At 47.6% G+C, this 18,570-nt stretch overlaps 1 protein-coding gene across 2 annotated transcripts in view; it reads right to left on the reverse strand.

Moving 5' to 3' along the window:
- Positions 1 to 4,261: 4,261 nt before the first annotated feature.
- Positions 4,262 to 18,570, reverse strand: part of SIGLEC1 (sialic acid binding Ig like lectin 1) — a 164,220-nt gene continuing 149,911 nt past the window's right edge. The window contains exons 22-24 of one of the 2 annotated variants that reach the window (XM_077280359.1): positions 16,214 to 16,310; positions 14,576 to 14,645; positions 4,262 to 5,895 (exon numbers count right to left, since the gene is read on the reverse strand). In XM_077280359.1, the coding sequence (XP_077136474.1) occupies positions 5,887 to 5,895; positions 14,576 to 14,645; positions 16,214 to 16,310 (176 nt within the window). In that variant the 3' untranslated portion in view covers positions 4,262 to 5,886. Of the gene's footprint in view, positions 5,896 to 8,614; positions 9,209 to 14,575; positions 14,646 to 16,213; positions 16,311 to 18,570 lie in introns of those variants that run through there. The other variant, XM_077280360.1, reaches the window with a different exon arrangement.

The following is an 18,570-nucleotide window of genomic DNA, read 5'->3' on the forward strand; positions in this document are numbered from 1 at the left end:
TTCTGGGAGTACTCCTTAGTTTCCGCAAAGACGCAGTAGCATTTATGGCCGACATACAACAGATGTTTCACTGCTTCCTTGTTAAAGAAGAACACAGAAACTACTTGAGGTTCTTTTGGTACCGCAATAATGACCCCTACAAGGACATCGTGGAATATCGTATGAAGGTTCACATCTTCGGGAACAGCCCTTCCCCTGCTGTCGCTATCTATGGCCTTAGACATTCAGCCAGAGAAGGTGAAGCGAAGTATGGATCGGATGTAAGATCTTTTGTGGAAAAGGATTTCTACGTAGATGACTGCCTGAAATCCACACCCACAGAGGAGTCGGCAGTCAGTCTCCTGAAAAGGGCACAAGAAATGCTCGCTACATCCAATTTGAGGTTGCACAAAATTGCTTCCAACAGCCAGAAACTAATGGCAGCCTTTCCCTCTCAAGATTACTCAACCGATTTAAAAGACTTGGATTTAAGCACGGACTCCCTTCCCATGCAACGGAGCCTGGGTCTACTCTGGGATTTGAAAAAGGATACATTCACCTTCCAGATCAGCGAAGAAGAGAAACCCTTCACGCGTAGAGGCGTCCTGTCCGTTGTGAACAGCTTGTACGATCCTCTGGGATTTGTAACCCCTGTAACTATCCAAGGTAAAATGATGTTGAGAGACTTCACCCAAGAGACATCCGATTGGGATGATCCGCTTCCCAGCGATAAAAGAGAATTGTGGGAAAGATGGAAAAATTCTTTAGAAGCCCTGTCGAGTCTCTACGTGGCACGACCATATGCTTCTGTGCCTTCATCAGAAATCAAGGTGCAAAGGCTTTGTATCTTCTGCGATGCTTCAACCAAGGCAATTGCAGCAGTGGCGTATATGAAAACAACTGACATCAATGAACAATGCCACGTAAGGCTTGTTATGAGCCGGACAAAATTGGCCCCACTCCGTGAACACACAGTACCCAGACTGGAACTCTGTGCAGCTGTACTGGCAGTAGAGTTAGCTGAGCTTATCTCGACAGAAATGGACCTGGAAATCAAAGAAGTCGAGTTCTACACTGACAGCAAGGTAGTGCTGGGGTACATTTGCAATGAAACTCGTCGCTTCTATGTCTATGTCAGCAATCGGGTGCTAAGGATCAGGAGATCCACCGAACCTAAACAGTGGCACTATGTGTCCACGCACCACAATCCGGCGGACCACGCAACCAGATCCGTTGAAGCTAGACATCTTAAGGACACAACCTGGTTCACCGGCCCTACATTCTTATACCGTTCGACGCCATATGTGGACGAGTCAAACATCTTTGAATTGGTGGATCCAGAGGCAGATGAGGAAATCCGTCCTCAGGTATCCGTTCTACGTATGGTGACTAAAGACAATCACCTCAAATCCCACCGCTTCAACAGGTTCTCAACTTGGGACTCACTTGTTCGTGCCCTCGTTTGTTTAATTCATGTGGTTCGATCCTACAAGTCAACGTCACCCGCAATCCAGAAACCTTGCAAAGGTTGGCACCACTGCAAGCTTGCCTTTACCGTTCCAAGCATGGAAAATGCCAAGAACGTCATAATTCGTACCATACAACGTGAATGTTACGCCAAAGAAATAGATAACCTCAATAAAAGCCAACCCGTTTCCAGAGATAGTGTCTTGAAGAAGCTTGATCCAATCATTGACCAGGATGGGCTGTTAACAATTGGAGGTCGTCTTCAAGAAGCTGAAGTGGAATTTGGGGAGAAGCACCCTATAATAATTCCTGGACATCATCATGTCACGACCCTGCTTGTGCAACACCACCACGTCTTGGTGAAACATCAGGGACGACTGTTTACTGAAGGAAATCTACGAACTGCTGGACTATGGATAGTCGGAGCAAAGCGATGCGTGAGTAAACTCATTTACAATTGCGTGATTTGTTGCAAACTCCGTGGCGGGACTCAAAAGCCGAAGATGGCCAATCTCCCACCAGACAGACTTAGTACAGAACCTCCCTTTACCAACGTCGGACTGGACGTATTCGGGCCATGGTCTGTGGTTGCACGGAACACTAGAAGAGTCCAGGCCAATGCCAAACGCTGGGCTGTTATGTTCACCTGTATGTCCATTAGAGCAAACCACATTGAAGTAATTGAGTCCATGGACACTTCAGGGTTTATAAATGCACTCCGACGTTTCATCGCCATCAGAGGTCCCGTGAAGCACATACGCTCCGATAGAGGTACCAACTTTGTAGGAGCAGTGAAAGAACTTCAAATTCCTTCCAACCTAGACACCACCGGTGTGGAAAGATACCTGAGTGAGCAGGGATGTACCTGGACTTTCAATCTACCACACTCTTCTCACATGGGAGGCGCTTGGGAGAGGATGATAGGAAAAGCACGCAGAATCCTTGACTCCATTTTCTTGCAAGCAGGTAGTGCAAGACTCACACATGAAAGTTTGACCACATTCCTAGCAGAAGTTTCGGCCATCATTAATGCCAGACCATTGACTTCACTTTCTAGTGACTCTGAGGATCCGACCATTCTCACTCCTGCCATGTTACTTACTCAGAAAGCCAGCGTTCTCAACGCTCCACCTGGAGAATTTAGCAACAAGGACCTCTACAGACGACAGTGGAGACAAGTCCAAAGTCTCTCCAATACCTTCTGGGACAGATGGAGGAAGCAGTACCTCTCCACCTTACAACCAAGGAAGAAGTGGCAGACCGACAAACCAAACATCAAAACCGGTGATGTCGTTCTCATGAAAGACAGCCAGTCACACCGTAACGAGTGGCCACTAGGCCTCATCACTAAAGTATTCCCAAGCAAAGATGGGAAGATCCGTAAGGTTGAGGTCAAAGTAGGCAAGTCCAGGGAAAGCAAACTATTCCTCAGACCAGTGGCAGAACTTGTCTTACTGTTTTCGCCAAAATAACCTGTAGGTGGCATCGGTTGATGCCAAGCGGGGAGTGTTCTGTCCTTCTAACAGGACAGGGGTTCGTTCAATGCATTAAAGGTTAATTACTATTAGTGTTTGATTTTTGCTGTGTTATAGCACCACCCAGTGGTGGATAAATTTATAACCTGTGTTTTCCATGTAATAATAGAGTGTTGCATTATGGGATTGCACCAAAGCATCATGGGACAGGGAAATCCCCCATTTTCTCTCTGTGCATCTCCCTGGACACACGTGTTATCTGCTGTTGGAACTACCTCACTTCTCATCCTTGTTAAGTTTATCCGGTAAGATCATTATCCCTGTTCCTACAATGTAGTGTTGTACAGAGTGTGATTAACTGTATAGCAGCCAGTACACAGGAAATGTGGTTACCAGGAACCTGCTGTATGTAGTTATGTAGAAGTTGCACCATACTGTATGTTTCCCTGTTAGTTGCAGTTGTGTTATTGTTTAGCCCAATACTTATACATATCATTTGTATTCTTCTAGTTTTACCGCGCTCATGTTTACCAATAAACAAGTTAGACTACAGAGAACAGTCTGCTTATTTGGGAGACAGAAGTGGTTTATGCCGTATGTCGGATCACACACCGTATCAACGTGTATGAAGACAGAACACCGTCCCTGTATGCATGCCTCCCCATTCCATACCTGTATGCATGCCTCCCTGTTCCCTCCCTGTATGCATGCCTCCCCGTTCCATCCCTGTATGCATGCCTCCCCCTTCCCTGTCCTGGTATGAATGCCTCCCCCGTTTTGTCCCTGTATGCATGCCTCTCCGTCCCGTCCCTGTATGCATGCCTCACTGTTCTGTCCCTGTATGAATGCCTCCCTGTTCCGTACCTGTATGCATGCCTCCCTGTTCTGTCCCTGTATGCATGCCTCCCCCTTCCCTGTCCTGGTAAGAATGCCGTTCCCGTTTCGTCCCTTTATGCATGCCTCTCCGTCCCGTCCCTGTATGCATGCCTCCTTATCCCCTATCCCTGTGTGCATGTTTCCTATTGAAGAAAAACAAAAACATCCTACTCACCTACCTGCATGCCCTCGGTGCTGGCACTGCATCTCGTTCCGGCGCCTGCCTGCAGCTCTTCCTGCCGAGTGATCACGTGGTACCGCTCATTAAGGTAATGAATATGTGCTCCACCCCTATGGTAGTGGAGACGCGTCCATATTCATCACCTTAATGAGCGGTACCACGTGATTGCTCGGAAGTTTAGAGCAAGTGCTGCAGGCAGGCACCGGTGGCTGGATCAAGATGCAGTGCCAGCAACGAGGGCACGCAGGTAGGTGAGTATGATGTGTGCTGTAAGCCGCCAGCCCCTGTCACCTGCTGCTCCGCCATCCCCCTCCCCAGCCGGCTCTCTGGACCGTGACTTGTGTATAAGCCGAGGGGGGCATTTTCAGCATAAAAAAATGTGCTGAAAAACTCGGCTTATACACGAGTATATATGGTATATTCTGCTATTCAGCATTGTATCCAGGAGTTGGATCCTTTCGAAGAATCTCATATGTAGTAATGTCACACAAGATATCATAACATATATTCAAATATTTCTCCTTATCCATGACAACTACATCCCCTCCTTATCTGATGGTGTAATAACAATAGACTGGTTCTTATTAATATCCTCAAGTGCTCTCTTTTCCATATAGGACAAATTTTGTTTAGTAGATACAGGTTTAGGGTTAATCGCTTACATTTTTTCTGTAACTTTTTTTTTTTAATAAATATCAATACTATCCATATCACTTGGAGGGGGAACTCTTGTACTTTTTGATTTTAAATCAGAGAAAGGTCACACCTCATGTTCCCTCTCTCATTTCCCAGATAGTTCGGTCAAAAGCATGACATCGGGAAGATCATCGAGTGATGTGCCTAGGTGCCGGCATTTGGCCTTGTTGGTATTAGCAATAAATTTCCTCCACTTGAGTTTACTCAAGAAGAGGTTAATATCTGTAACTCATGTGAAAGGATCAAACCTCATCGCAGTAACAAAGGATAGACCAGCACCCAACAGTGACAGCTCCATCTCCGATCACGTTTGATAAGATAATAACTTGATTCTCATCATGTGCTATCCTACCCAAGGCATTCACCACGATTACCTGGGTAGATTGCTGCTTAGTCATGTGTAGTCCTGAAGTTGATAATGTATTGAATCGAGGAGGGAGATGCTTGAGTATTTTGGTGGTATCTTTGTCCTGATCGGTCCACACTCTCCTGCCATCTTCTCCATCCTTCAATCTTGCCCCTAGATTTAAAGTTGTCCCTAGATTGTGTGTTCTCAGATTTGAACTCGTTATTATAGGACTCAAGTTCAGATGGTGACATGTCTGTTGTTGGGACTTAAGTTTTGAGTAGAGATGGAAACGCTCATCCCTCCTAGAAGTCGGCCAGATCATTGACAAAGCTTTTATGCATTCCTATACTTCAGGTTCAACAGCAGCTTTTAAGATAGATTCCCTAATATCAAAATCAGGGTGTGCTTTGAATTTCTGTGCACCCTCTTTTGAGTTCATGGAGCCTTTTCAAAGTCTTTTCTAAGGTGAATTTTTCTTTAACAAAATTAGCATCAATCGGGTAGAGGATACAATTGATTCCTTCTCCCATGTGGACTAAACAGATGAAGACCTCCATCTAGGGGCAGGAATAATGGAAATTATTAGTCCCTTAGGGGCTATACTTTGCCTAATGTAATTATCCAATGATTGCACCTCCCGCCACGATTTGATGTTGTCCTTATATTCCTCTATAGATTTAAGTGTAGGTTTATTAGGGAGAGCAGTTCCTGATTTTGCCTTATAGAAGAATTCTCTTGCGTTATCAAGCCACTTACTGGGGTTTACTGGTCCTGATAGAAAACCAGTGATAACAAAGAGACAATGACCGAATATGTAAATAAGCAGCTGTAACCTGTACTATGGTCCAGGATGGGTGATGAGGTTAGGAGGCCTGCGGAAGGTAAGAACAGGCTCATAAGTGGAGAAAGAAGCAGATTTCTGATGAAATTTATTACAAAGCTTCTTATATTTCCTCAAATTATAGATTTATGCAAAGTTTATTAAAAATAGTAATTATGATGGGCGTGACATATGGAGAGGATTTATTTCAACATGTAATATAATAAAAGTTGTAGAATAATGAGAGAGTCCAAGGCGTTGTCATGTGCGGTAAATGTACAGCAAAGCTTTGCAAGATATCCGGACAAATACATTTTCCTCCTTGGTTTGCACATGATGGAACCTATGTCATTAGGGAGAAAATTGTGAAATGTTTCCCCTAATGGGCTGAGTTTGGCACAACTGCAATATACAGATGAATACCACCGGGTGTAGGGCATAGAGCGTGGCATACAGGTGAAAAACCATCGGGTGTAGGGCGTAGAGCGTGGTATATAAACAGGTGAAAACCACCGGGTGTAGGGCGCAGAGCGGGGTATATATACAGATGAAAACCACCGGGTGTAGGGCGTAGAGCGTGGCATACAGGTGAAAAACCACCGGGTGTAGGGCGTAGAGCGTGGTATATAAACAGGTGAAAACCACCGGGTGTAGGGCGCAGAGCGGGGTATATATACAGATGAAAACCACCGGGTGTAGGGCGTAGAGCATGGCATACAGGTGAAAAACCACCGGGTGTAGGGCGTAGAGCGTGGTATATAAACAGGTGAAAACCACCGGGTGTAGGGCGCAGAGCGGGGTATATATACAGATGAAAACCACCGGGTGTAGGGCGTAGAGCGTGGCATACAGGTGAAAAACCACCGGGTGTAGGGCGTAGAGCGTGGCATACAGGTGAAAAACCACCGGGTGTAGGGCGTAGAGCGTGGTATATAAACAGGTGAAAACCACCGGGTGTAGGGCATAGAGCGGGGTATATATACAGATGAAAACCACCGGGTGTAGGGCGTAGAGCGTGGCATACAGGTGAAAAACCACCGGGTGTAGGGCGTAGAGCGTGGCATACAGGTGAAAAACCACCGGGTGTAGGGCGTAGAGCGTGGCATATATACAGGTGAAAACCACCGGGTGTAGGGCGTAGAGCATGGCATACAGGTGAAAAACCACCGGGTGTAGGACACAGAGCGTGGTTTATATACAGGTGAAAACCACCGGGTGTAGGGCGTAGAGCATGGCATACAGGTGAAAAACCACCGGGTGTAGGGCGTAGAGCGTGGCATACAGGTGAAAAACCACCGGGTGTAGGGTGTAGAGCGTGGTATATATAGGTGAAAACCACCGGGTGTAGGGCGTAGAGCGTGGCATACAGGTGAAAAACCACCGGGTGTAGGGCGTAGAGCGTGGCATACAGGTGAAAAACCACCGGGTGTAGGGCGTAGAGCGTGGCATACAGGTGAAAAACCACCGGGTGTAGGGTGTAGAGCGTGGTATATATAGGTGAAAACCACCGGGTGTAGGGCGTAGAGCGTGGCATACAGGTGAAAAACCACCGGGTGTAGGGCGTAGAGCGTGGCATACAGGTGAAAAACCACCGGGTGTAGGGTGTAGAGCGTGGTATATATAGGTGAAAACCACCGGGTGTAGGGCGTAGAGGGTGGCATATATACAGGTGAAAACCACCGGGTGTAGGGCGTAGAGCGTGGTATATATACAGGTGAAAACCACCGGGTGTAGGGCATAGAGCATGGCATACAGGTGAAAAACCACTGGGTGTAGGGCGCAGAGCGTGGTATATATAGGTGAAAAACACTGGGTGTAGGGCGTAGAGCATGGCATACAGGTGAAAAACCACCGGGTGTAGGGCGTAGAGCGTGGTATATATACAGGTGAAAACCACCGGGTGTAGGGCATAGAGCATGGCATACAGGTGAAAAACCACCGGGTGTAGGGCGCAGAGCGTGGTATATATACAGGTGAAAACCACCGGGTGTAGGGCATAGAGCATGGCATACAGGTGAAAAACCACCGGGTGTAGGGCGCAGAGCGTGGTATATATAGGTGAAAACCACTGGGTGTAGGGCATAGAGCATGGCATACAGGTGAAAAACCACCGGGTGTAGGGCATAGAGCATGGCATACAGGTGAAAAACCACCGGGTGTAGGGCGCAGAGCGTGGTATATATAGGTGAAAACCACTGGGTGTAGGGAGTAGAGCATGGCATACAGGTGTAAAACCACCGGGTGTAGGGCGTAGAGCGTGGCATACAGGTGAAAAACCACCGGGTGTAGGGTGTAGAGCGTGGTATATATACAGGTGTAAAACCACCGGGTGTAGGGCGCAGAGCATGGTATATATACAGGTGTAAAACCACCGGGTGTAGGGCGTAGAGCGTGGTATATATACAGGTGAAAAACCACCGGGTGTAGGGCCCAGAGCGTGGTATATATACAGGTGTAAAACCACCGGGTGTAGGGCGCAGAGCGTGGTGTATATACAGGTGAAAAACCACCGGGTGTAGGGCGCAGAGCGTGGTATATATAGGTGAAAACCACTGGGTGTAGGGCGTAGAGCGTGGTATATATACAAGTGTAAAACCACCGGGTGTAGGGCGTAGAGCGTGGTATATATACAGGTGTAAAACCACCGGGTGTAGGGCGCAGAGCATGGTATATATACAGGTGTAAAACCACCGGGTGTAGGGCGTAGAGCGTGGTATATATACAGGTGAAAAACCACCGGGTGTAGGGCCCAGAGCGTGGTATATATACAGGTGTAAAACCACCGGGTGTAGGGCGTAGAGCGTGGTATATATACAGGTGTAAAACCACCGGGTGTAGGGCGCAGAGCATGGTATATATACAGGTGAAAACCACTGGGTGTAGGGCGCAGAGCGTGGTGTATATACAGGTGAAAAACCACCGGGTGTAGGGCGCAGAGCGTGGTATATATAGGTGAAAACCACTGGGTGTAGGGCGTAGAGCGTGGTATATATACAAGTGTAAAACCACCGGGTGTAGGGCGTAGAGCGTGGTATATATACAGGTGTAAAACCACCGGGTGTAGGGCGTAGAGCATGGTATATATACAGGTGAAAACCACCGGGTGTAGGGCGTAGAGCGTGGTATACCGGGCAGCAGCACACCGAAATGGTGAATGTTTGTATGGTACCAAACATTGGTGTCAGATGAGACCTAATCCCCTGAAATAAAATCTGTCTGGTGGTATATAATCAGCAGCAGAATATGGCGGGTCTAATATGGAGTCAGGGCTGAAGCTTCCAGACCTTCTTATCAATTAATTGGTGGATCATGCTCACCACATCTCGAGTCAGCACCGAGGACACAGAGGAGTCAATGTATTAACTCTAGAAATAGAAAAATAATCAAATTATATGAAATTAGAGGCGACTCGAGAGAAATGAATCACACACAGACTAACAGAACTTTTTGGACTTCCTGCAACTGCCACTAGAGGGACCTGAAGAGGTCATTGCAGACTATGTAGACTCAATAATAACTCATGCTGTTCTCTCCTGGCTCCCTCTAGTGGTGACTCTGGGAAGGCAGAATTTTATAAGGAGACATGCACAAGGTTTATGCTCAAAATTTGGGGCTTTGGAAAAAAAATAATAATTTCAGGACTTAAAGGGCCACTGTCACCCCCTCCAACCGTTATAAACTAAAAGAGCCACCTTGTGCAGCAGTAATGCTGCATTCTAACAAGGTGACTCTTTTAGTTTTTGTTGCTGATATTCCCGCAATAAAGGTATTTATAATTTTGCTCAAATACCTGTCTTTGTACCTGGAGGCGGGTCTGAAGCCTCCTCTTTGAAGCGCCCAACTGCCGTCAGTCATCTCTTGTGTTGATTTTTGCCGCCCTCTCAGCGCTGTTTTCGTCCGAAATCCGGCGCCTGCGCTCTGCTCTTCTGCCTGGAGCAGGCGCATAGAGCATTGGCCGTCCTAGCTCTGATGTCGGGTTCCGTTCTGCACCTGTGCGGGCAGTGCGGCCACCCTGTTACTGAATCCCCGCCCCGCACTGTGTTATGCATTATGCACAGTGCGGGGCTGGGATTCCTGGGCATGCGCACTGCGCTTGTCAGACGCTCCCCCGGTCCCCCGCCTTCCAGCGTTGTTCTGTGCAGCTGTTCCAAACGCCGGCAAGGATACCTGTATATTCCAGCAATGCTGAAAGGCGGGGGACCTGGGGAGCGTCTGACAAGTGCAGTGCGCATGCCCAGGAATCCCAGCCCCGCACTGTGCATAATGCATAACACAGTGCGGGGCGGGGATTCAGTAACAGGGTGGCCGCACTGCCCGCACAGGCGCAGAACGGAACCCGGCATCAGAGCTAGGACGGCCAATGCTCTATGCGCCTGCTCCAGGCAGAAGAGCAGAGCGCAGGCGCCGGATTTCGGACGAACACAGCGCTGAGGGGGCGGCGACAATCGCCCCAGAAGAGATGACTGACGGCAGTTGGGCGCTTCAAAGAGGAGGCTTCAGACCTGCCTCCAGGTACAAAGATAGGTATTTTGGGAAAATTATAAATACCTTTATTGCGGGAATATCAGCAACAAAAACTAAAAGAGTCACCTTGTTAGAATGCAGCATTACTGCTGCACAAGGTGGCTCTTTTAGTTTATAACGGTTGGAGGGGGTGACAGTGGCCCTTTAAGAATGATAAGGAGTAGACTTGGGCCTAAACGACAATCTGCGCTCTTACTGTGCAGGCGTAATATGGGATATTAGTGTGGGACTCTTATCTTGGCTTGTAGTGGCTGGTGGGCTCATGATGTTATGCATCATAACTGAATATCCAGAACTTTCTAGCCAGATGCTATAGGTGCCATTATAACAGCAGAAGTGATAGAGTCATATTTATGGAGGCACTGACACTTTTATGAAGGCGGCACAGTTGTCATTAATTATGAAGAAACAGGAAGTGTCTCTAATTGGAAGGCACTGTTACTGCAACTGTTTGATGAGTGCACTGTCACTAACACAACAGGGCATTAATACACGAGGACACTGCTGTAGGTACAAAGTTGTAACTGGTATTAGGATTATGTTATGGGCAGAGTGACTGACACTGTTATGTGGGCGCAGTCATAGGGGCGGTGTAGGTGTATCTGTTATGGGGGCACGGTGACTGACACTGTTATGTAGGTGCAGTCATAGGGGCGGTGTAGGTGTATCTGTTATGGGGGCACGGTGACTGACACTGTTATGTAGGTGCAGTCATAGGGGCGGTGTAGGTGTATCTGTTATGGGGACACGGTGACTGATACTGTTATGAGGGCACAGTCATAGGGGTGGTGTAGGTGTATCTGTTATGGGGGCACGGTGACTGACACTGTTATGTGGGCACAGTCATAGGGGTGGTGTAGGTGTATCTGTTATGGGGGCACGGTGACTGACACTGTTATGTGGGCGCAGTCATAGGGGTGGTGTAGGTGTATCTGTTATGGGGGCACGGTGACTGACACTGTTATGTAGGCGCAGTCATAGGGGCGGTGTAGGTGTATCTGTTATGGGGGCATGGTGACTGACACTGTTATGTGGGCACAGTCATAGGGGCGGTGTAGGTGTATCTGTTATGGGGGCATGGTGACTGACACTGTTATGTGGGCACAGTCATAGGGGCGGTGTAGGTGTATCTGTTATGGGGGCACGGTGACTGACACTGTTATGTGGGCACAGTCATAGGGGCGGTGTAGGTGTATCTGTTATGGGGGCACGGTGACTGACACTGTTATGTAGGCGCAGTCATAGGGGCGGTGTAGGTGTATCTGTTATGGGGGCATGGTGACTGACACTGTTATGTGGGCACAGTCATAGGGGCGGTGTACGTGTATCTATTATGGGGGCACGGTGACTGATACTGTTATGAGGGCACAGTCATAGGGGCGGTGTACGTGTATCTATTATGGGGAAACGGTGACTGATACTGTTATGAGGGCACAGTCATAGGGGCGGTGTACGTGTATCTATTATGGGGGCACGGTGACTGATACTGTTATGAGGGCACAGTCATAGGGGCGGTGTAGGTGTATCTGTTATGGGGGCACGGTGACTGATACTGTTATGAGGGCACAGTCATAGGGGCGGTGTAGGTGTATCTGTTATGGGGGCACGGTGACTGATACTGTTATGTAGGCGCAGTCATAGGGGCAGTGTACGTGTATCTGTTATGGGGGCACGGTGACTGACACTGTTATGTAGGCGCAGTCATAGGGGCGGTGTAGGTGTATCTGTTATGGGGGCACGGTGACTGACACTGTTATGTAGGCGCAGTCATAGGGGCGGTGTAGGTGTATCTGTTATGGGGGCATGGTGACTGACACTGTTATGTGGGCACAGTCATAGGGGCGGTGTACGTGTATCTATTATGGGGGCACGGTGACTGATACTGTTATGAGGGCACAGTCATAGGGGCGGTGTACGTGTATCTATTATGGGGGCACGGTGACTGATACTGTTATGAGGGCACAGTCATAGGGGCGGTGTACGTGTATCTATTATGGGGGCACGGTGACTGATACTGTTATGAGGGCACAGTCATAGGGGCGGTGTACGTGTATCTATTATGGGGGCACGGTGACTGACACTGTTATGTAGGCGCAGTCATAGGGGCGGTGTACGTGTATCTATTATGGGGGCACGGTGACTGATACTGTTATGAGGGCACAGTCATAGGGGCGGTGTACGTGTATCTATTATGGGGGCACGGTGACTGATACTGTTATGAGGGCACAGTCATAGGGGCGGTGTAGGTGTATCTGTTATGGGGGCACGGTGACTGATACTGTTATGAGGGCACAGTCATAGGGGCGGTGTAGGTGTATCTGTTATGGGGGCACGGTGACTGATACTGTTATGTGGGCGCAGTCATAGGGGCGGTGTACGTGTATCTATTATGGGGGCACGGTGACTGACACTGTTATGTAGGCGCAGTCATAGGGGCGGTGTAGGTGTATCTGTTATGGGGGCATGGTGACTGACACTGTTATGTAGGCACAGTCATAGGGGCGGTGTAGGTGTATCTGTTATGGGGGCACGGTGACTGACACTGTTATGTGGGCACAGTCATAGGGGCGGTGTAGGTGTATCTGTTATGGGGGCACGGTGACTGACACTGTTATGTGGGCGCAGTCATAGGGGCGGTGTACATGTATCTGTTATGGGGGCACGGTGACTGACACTGTTATGAGGGCACAGTCATAGGGGCAGTGTACGTGTATCTATTATGGGGGCACGGTGACTGATACTGTTATGAGGGCACAGTCATAGGGGCGGTGTAGGTGTATCTGTTATGGGGGCACGGTGACTGACACTGTTATGTGGGCACAGTCATAGGGGCGGTGTAGGTGTATCTGTTATGGGGGCACGGTGACTGACACTGTTATGTGGGCACAGTCATAGGGGCAGTGTAGGTGTATCTGTTATGGGGGCACGGTGACTGACACTGTTATGTGGGCACAGTCATAGGGGCAGTGTACGTGTATCTGTTATGGGGGCACGGTGACTGATACTGTTATGAGGGCACAGTCATAGGGGCGGTGTAGGTGTATCTGTTATGGGGGCACGGTGACTGACACTGTTATGTGGGCACAGTCATAGGGGCGGTGTAGGTGTATCTGTTATGGGGGCACGGTGACTGACACTGTTATGTGGGCACAGTCATAGGGGCGGTGTAGGTGTATCTGTTATGGGGGCATGGTGACTGACACTGTTATGTGGGCACAGTCATAGGGGCGGTGTACGTGTATCTGTTATGGGGACACAGTGACTGACACTGTTATGTGGGCACAGTCATAGGGGTGGTGTAGGTGTATCTGTTATGGGGGCACGGTGACTGACACTGTTATGTGGGCACAGTCATAGGGGTGGTGTAGGTGTATCTGTTATGGGGACACAGTGACTGACACTGTTATGTGGGCACAGTCATAGGGGTGGTGTAGGTGTATCTGTTATGGGGACACAGTGACTGACACTGTTATGTGGGCACAGTCATAGGGGTGGTGTAGGTGTATCTGTTATGGGGACACAGTGACTGACACTGTTATGTGGGCACAGTCATAGGGGCGGTGTAGGTGTATCTGTTATGGGGGCACGGTGACTGACACTGTTATGTGGGCACAGTCATAGGGGCGGTGTAGGTGTATCTGTTATGGGGGCACGGTGACTGACACTGTTATGTGGATACTGTTAGAAGTGTAATATGATATGATATGGGGGCACTGTGACTGATGCTGTTATATAGACACTGTTATAGGGACAGTGTAGATACCACTTTTATAGGGACCGTGCTATGGGGGCAAGGTTACTGACACTATTATAGGGGCAGCCTAAATGTGGCAGTTATGGTGACCATGTTATGGTGTGACTGATGCTGTTATGAGGGCATTATTGTAAGTGCAGTGTATTTGTCACTATTATGGGGAGCATGTTATGGGGCAGAGTGACTGACACTGTTATGGGGGCACTGCTATAGGGGCAGTGTAGATGTTCCTGTTATTGGGACCATGTTATGGTGTTACTGGCGCTGCTATGAGCACATTGTGATGGGGACAGTGTAGTTGTCAGCATGATAAGGGACCTGTGGATGCTCTTGTCATGGGGGCGCTGTGGTTATGTCTGCTGTAGGCAGTTTTTGGCTCCAGTTCTTATGTATAAGCCGCCTCCATGTTGAGCATAGTGCTCACCTCCTCATACAGTGTGAGACGTCTCCTGACCTGTGTCGGGTCCTTCTTTTCCATCTCTATCGGCTCTTGGTCGGGAGTCCGCATACACTTCTCTTTAATCCTGCAGAATATAAAGCCCAGAATATAAAAACTTCTGAAGTCAGACATCAGGCGGACTAACTGAGGAGATGAAGGACATGTCAGGCACAGTAATGTGACAGCGAGTGATGAGTTATCCAACATCCGTGTATCCGACATATCTGCTCTAGTCCTTAGTATCTTCCCAACGTTTGGGCACTGCAGCATTGTCTCTGTGGCATCGATATTAGGTCATGCGGAGTCTTTTTTTTTGCCATTTTGTAGTTATCTTGGTCACCTACACACACATGACAGAAGCTCAGTGACAACCTCTAATGGCCGCTAGAGATGAACGAGAGTTTGACAATCGTGAATCAGACATTTCTGTTGGATGGGCGAGCAGAGCAATCGAGTACTAAGAACAGGAGGAGATCTGAGTCCAGGACCATCACAGCCCTGAGTTTCCGCAATGGCCACTTGAGCTGGGGAACATGAGAAACGCATTGCCCTCCAAACTTTCCTAGGTCTGATTTTCACCCCTGTCAGTGCCACTAGTCTGGTCACTGCTTCCATTCAGTTGTTGGCTTCTCTGGTGAACACATCTGGAGGTTTCTGAGACTATCGGCAAGTTGCTGCTGCTCACTCGACCAAACGTGACAGTTTGCAGAACATAACAATTTGTGCTTGTTCTCTACAGTCCCATCGTTTCTGTCTCCCTTAATGTGCACCAACATGGATACCTTACACAAAACAATGGACAGGTCTCATAGGCCGAATAGTCGGCTGGGTAAAGGTAAAAGATGAGGGCACCTCAAGGTCAGAGCTTAGGAAACTCCAGTGCAGTAGTGGGGGGAAAGGCAGATGCTGTCTCATCACTCCAGATGGTTCTGTGCCAGTAACATGAGGGGGAACCGCACTGTAATCTATTCAATCTTCTTCATGATTTAATTTTTCCTTTAACTTCAACACAAGTGTCTCCTTGTTCGAGCGAAATTGCGGTTTGACATCTCTTTCTGGGTGACCAGTCCTTCTCACAGGTTTTTCAATTGTCATTTTGCTAAACTCTACAAGCTCAATATGGATAAAAAAATAAAAAAATAAAAATAAAGACAACAAATTTGCTACAAACACACAACACAAAGACAAACATTCTTCCGTCACGTCTAACACATGACCTAAGGGCGTCTTGCTTTCTTTTCCTACTAATATAATCTATAACCTTGGATAGAATGCAATATGGAGTTGATATGGGGGGTGGGAGGTGTTTGGATCTCTAACTCATGACCTAAGTGTAGTGTGGTTGCTAGAAGCGTGTCCTTTCCAGAGGACCTGTCCAGTCCTGCATCACACAAGCAACACATCGATTTAGATTTCCCCTGTGTAATACTTAATTTTCCCTGCGGGAGTGCTGTAGGGAAACAGCATTTCCTGCTATATTTACACAAAGGACATGTAAGAGCTTTTGAAGAGACACTTTGTGACCTGCCTGAAGTCAAGTGATCCTTCTAAAAAGTGTCAATTTCATAAAGATTCCCTTTAAAGAGCTTTCATAATGCAACGTTCCGATAAAGTGACAAATGTAAACTTAACAAATGATATATGGTCACCTACCTCTTCCTAAAGTGAAGAGCGATCATACCGAAGACCAGGAAGAGAATACAGAGGAAAGCCAGCCAGAAAACGACCTTATAGGTAGGAGACTCTCTGTCTGCGGGAAGAGAAGTGGAGCGCAGCATTAGCGTGAGGCTGTGATAGCTGGGAGGTCTGTGAAGGAGGAGGGCTAAAGCTGTGTGTACCACCAGCCGATAACGAACAAGATTCTGGCAGTCACGACCCACCGCTCACGATAGTTGTGTAATTAGAGTGGGTTGAGCGACTGAAAGATGGGTCCGAAATCTCTTGTTCATCGCACATTTAATCCTTTAGGAGAGTGAAAAAATGTTTGCTCAAAATTTGAAAATTGTGTAACCGGAAAGGAGATTGTTCATTTGTTCAACAATTAGACCAGCAAAAAGGAGGAGGAGAAATTCAAGTCCTAAATAGGGTGGATCGTGTTCTAAGGCAATCAGTAAATCAGCATTGGAGTGAGTATAGAGTCGTTATTGTTGAGAAAATATTTTGATTCGCTACTTCAACTTTCTTTGTACCGAATCAACAATATTGTTTGTACACCACTTTACAAATTCATGTATTCAAATCAATTAGTATCACTCATGGGATTTGAACATCAAAGTTATCTACACTTCAGACTGTCTGTGTGAACACGGTGCTCGATGCTCCACCGTACGATGTAATTATCGCTATCCAACAGTTTCATTCACACTTCTCGTCCTGTGTAAATTATTACCTGCTTGTGTAAACTAACTTCTAAGCTTACATGAAATAAAACAGACACCCCATGTCATTTTTTTAATCTCTTAACCTACTGGAAAATGTTAATATTTGATTTTCAAGCAAACTGTTTATAAAGATAAAACGTTATGGACCCGAACAATAAAGTGAACAAAAAAAAAAAATCTCTGGTGCCAGGGGCAAGTCCAGTATTCCATAACCACTGGATTAGAGGATTACACACCGCCTCCTACCTGCACCCATGGCTGCTTTTTTAATCAGCCAGCCTGATACAATGTCATTGTGATGTGTCGCACTCACAACGTTACTTATGTCACTGTCCTTCAGAGTCTCCAGGACTAGGGCTGTGTAGTGGGACCCAAAAGTGGCTGTAGGCGCAGATCCCTGGGCACTGTGCTTAAGGCGTTACCTCCCTCCTTTCTAAAAGGACCGCTTGTGCCATCTTAATGGGTCCCTAGCTAATGGCAGGGAGACACTTATTATTTAAGGCACCTCCAACTGAATGGAGGTGCCAAAGCAACATGGCTAGTTAGTTCCCATCACGCTTTCTAGTTTTCAGGTCCTCAGTTTACTAGTACCTGTCAGTACCCGCTAGTTCCACTAGTGTTTGCTCAAATCTGCCCGTACCTGCTTGCTCTTGCCTCTATCCAATTTTCCTATGCTTATTCCTTCCAGCGTACCTGCCAGTTCCTATCTGAATACCAGCCATACCAGCCTGCAACTGCTAGTGTCTATCTGTATACCAGCCTTCACCTGCCAGTGCCTAACTGTATACTAGCCAGCACCTGCCAGTGTCTATCTGTATACCAGCCTGCACCTACCGGTACCTATCTGTATACCAGCCATACCAGCCTTCACCTGCCGGTGCCTAGCTGTAAACCAGCTGTACCTGCCAGCATCTGTGGTTCCTGTGTTCCTGTTGTACCAGCTATATTCTCCTACCGGGCCATTCCAGTTATATGTCTCTTGGGGTCAGCCGCCATGCATCTGAGGTGATGTAGAAATACTTGGCACTCATTTACAGTGCAGACCAAAAGTTTGGACACACCGTCTCATTTAAAGATTTTTCTGTATTTTCATGACTATGAAAATTGTAAATTCACACCGAAGGCATCATAATTCCACAATTTAGACATGTGGAATTATATACTTAACAAAAAAGTGTGAAACAGCTGAAATTATGTCTTATATTCTAAGTTCTTCAAAGTAGCCACCTTTTGCTTTGATGACTACTTTGCACACTCTTGGCATTCTCTTGATGAGCTTCAAGAGGTTGTCACCGGGAATGGTCTTCCAACAATCTTGAAGCAGTTCCCAGAGATGCTTATCACTTGTTGGCCCTTTTGCCTTCACTCTGCGGTCCAGCTCACCCCAAACCATCTCGATTCAGGTCTGGTGACTGTGGAGGCCAGGTCATCTGGCGTAGCACCCCATCACTCTCCTCCTTGGTGAAATAGCCCTTACACAGCCTGGAGGTGTGTTTGGGGTCATTGTCCTGTTGAAAAATAAATGATGGTCTAACTAAACGCAAACCGGATGGAATAGCATGCCGCTGCAAGATGCTGTGGAAGCCATGCTGGTTCAGGATGTCTTCAATTTTGAATAAATCCCCAACA

This window comes from Ranitomeya variabilis, chromosome 1, assembly GCF_051348905.1.
Source record: "Ranitomeya variabilis isolate aRanVar5 chromosome 1, aRanVar5.hap1, whole genome shotgun sequence".
In the NCBI taxonomy this organism is placed as follows: domain Eukaryota; kingdom Metazoa; phylum Chordata; class Amphibia; order Anura; family Dendrobatidae; genus Ranitomeya; species Ranitomeya variabilis.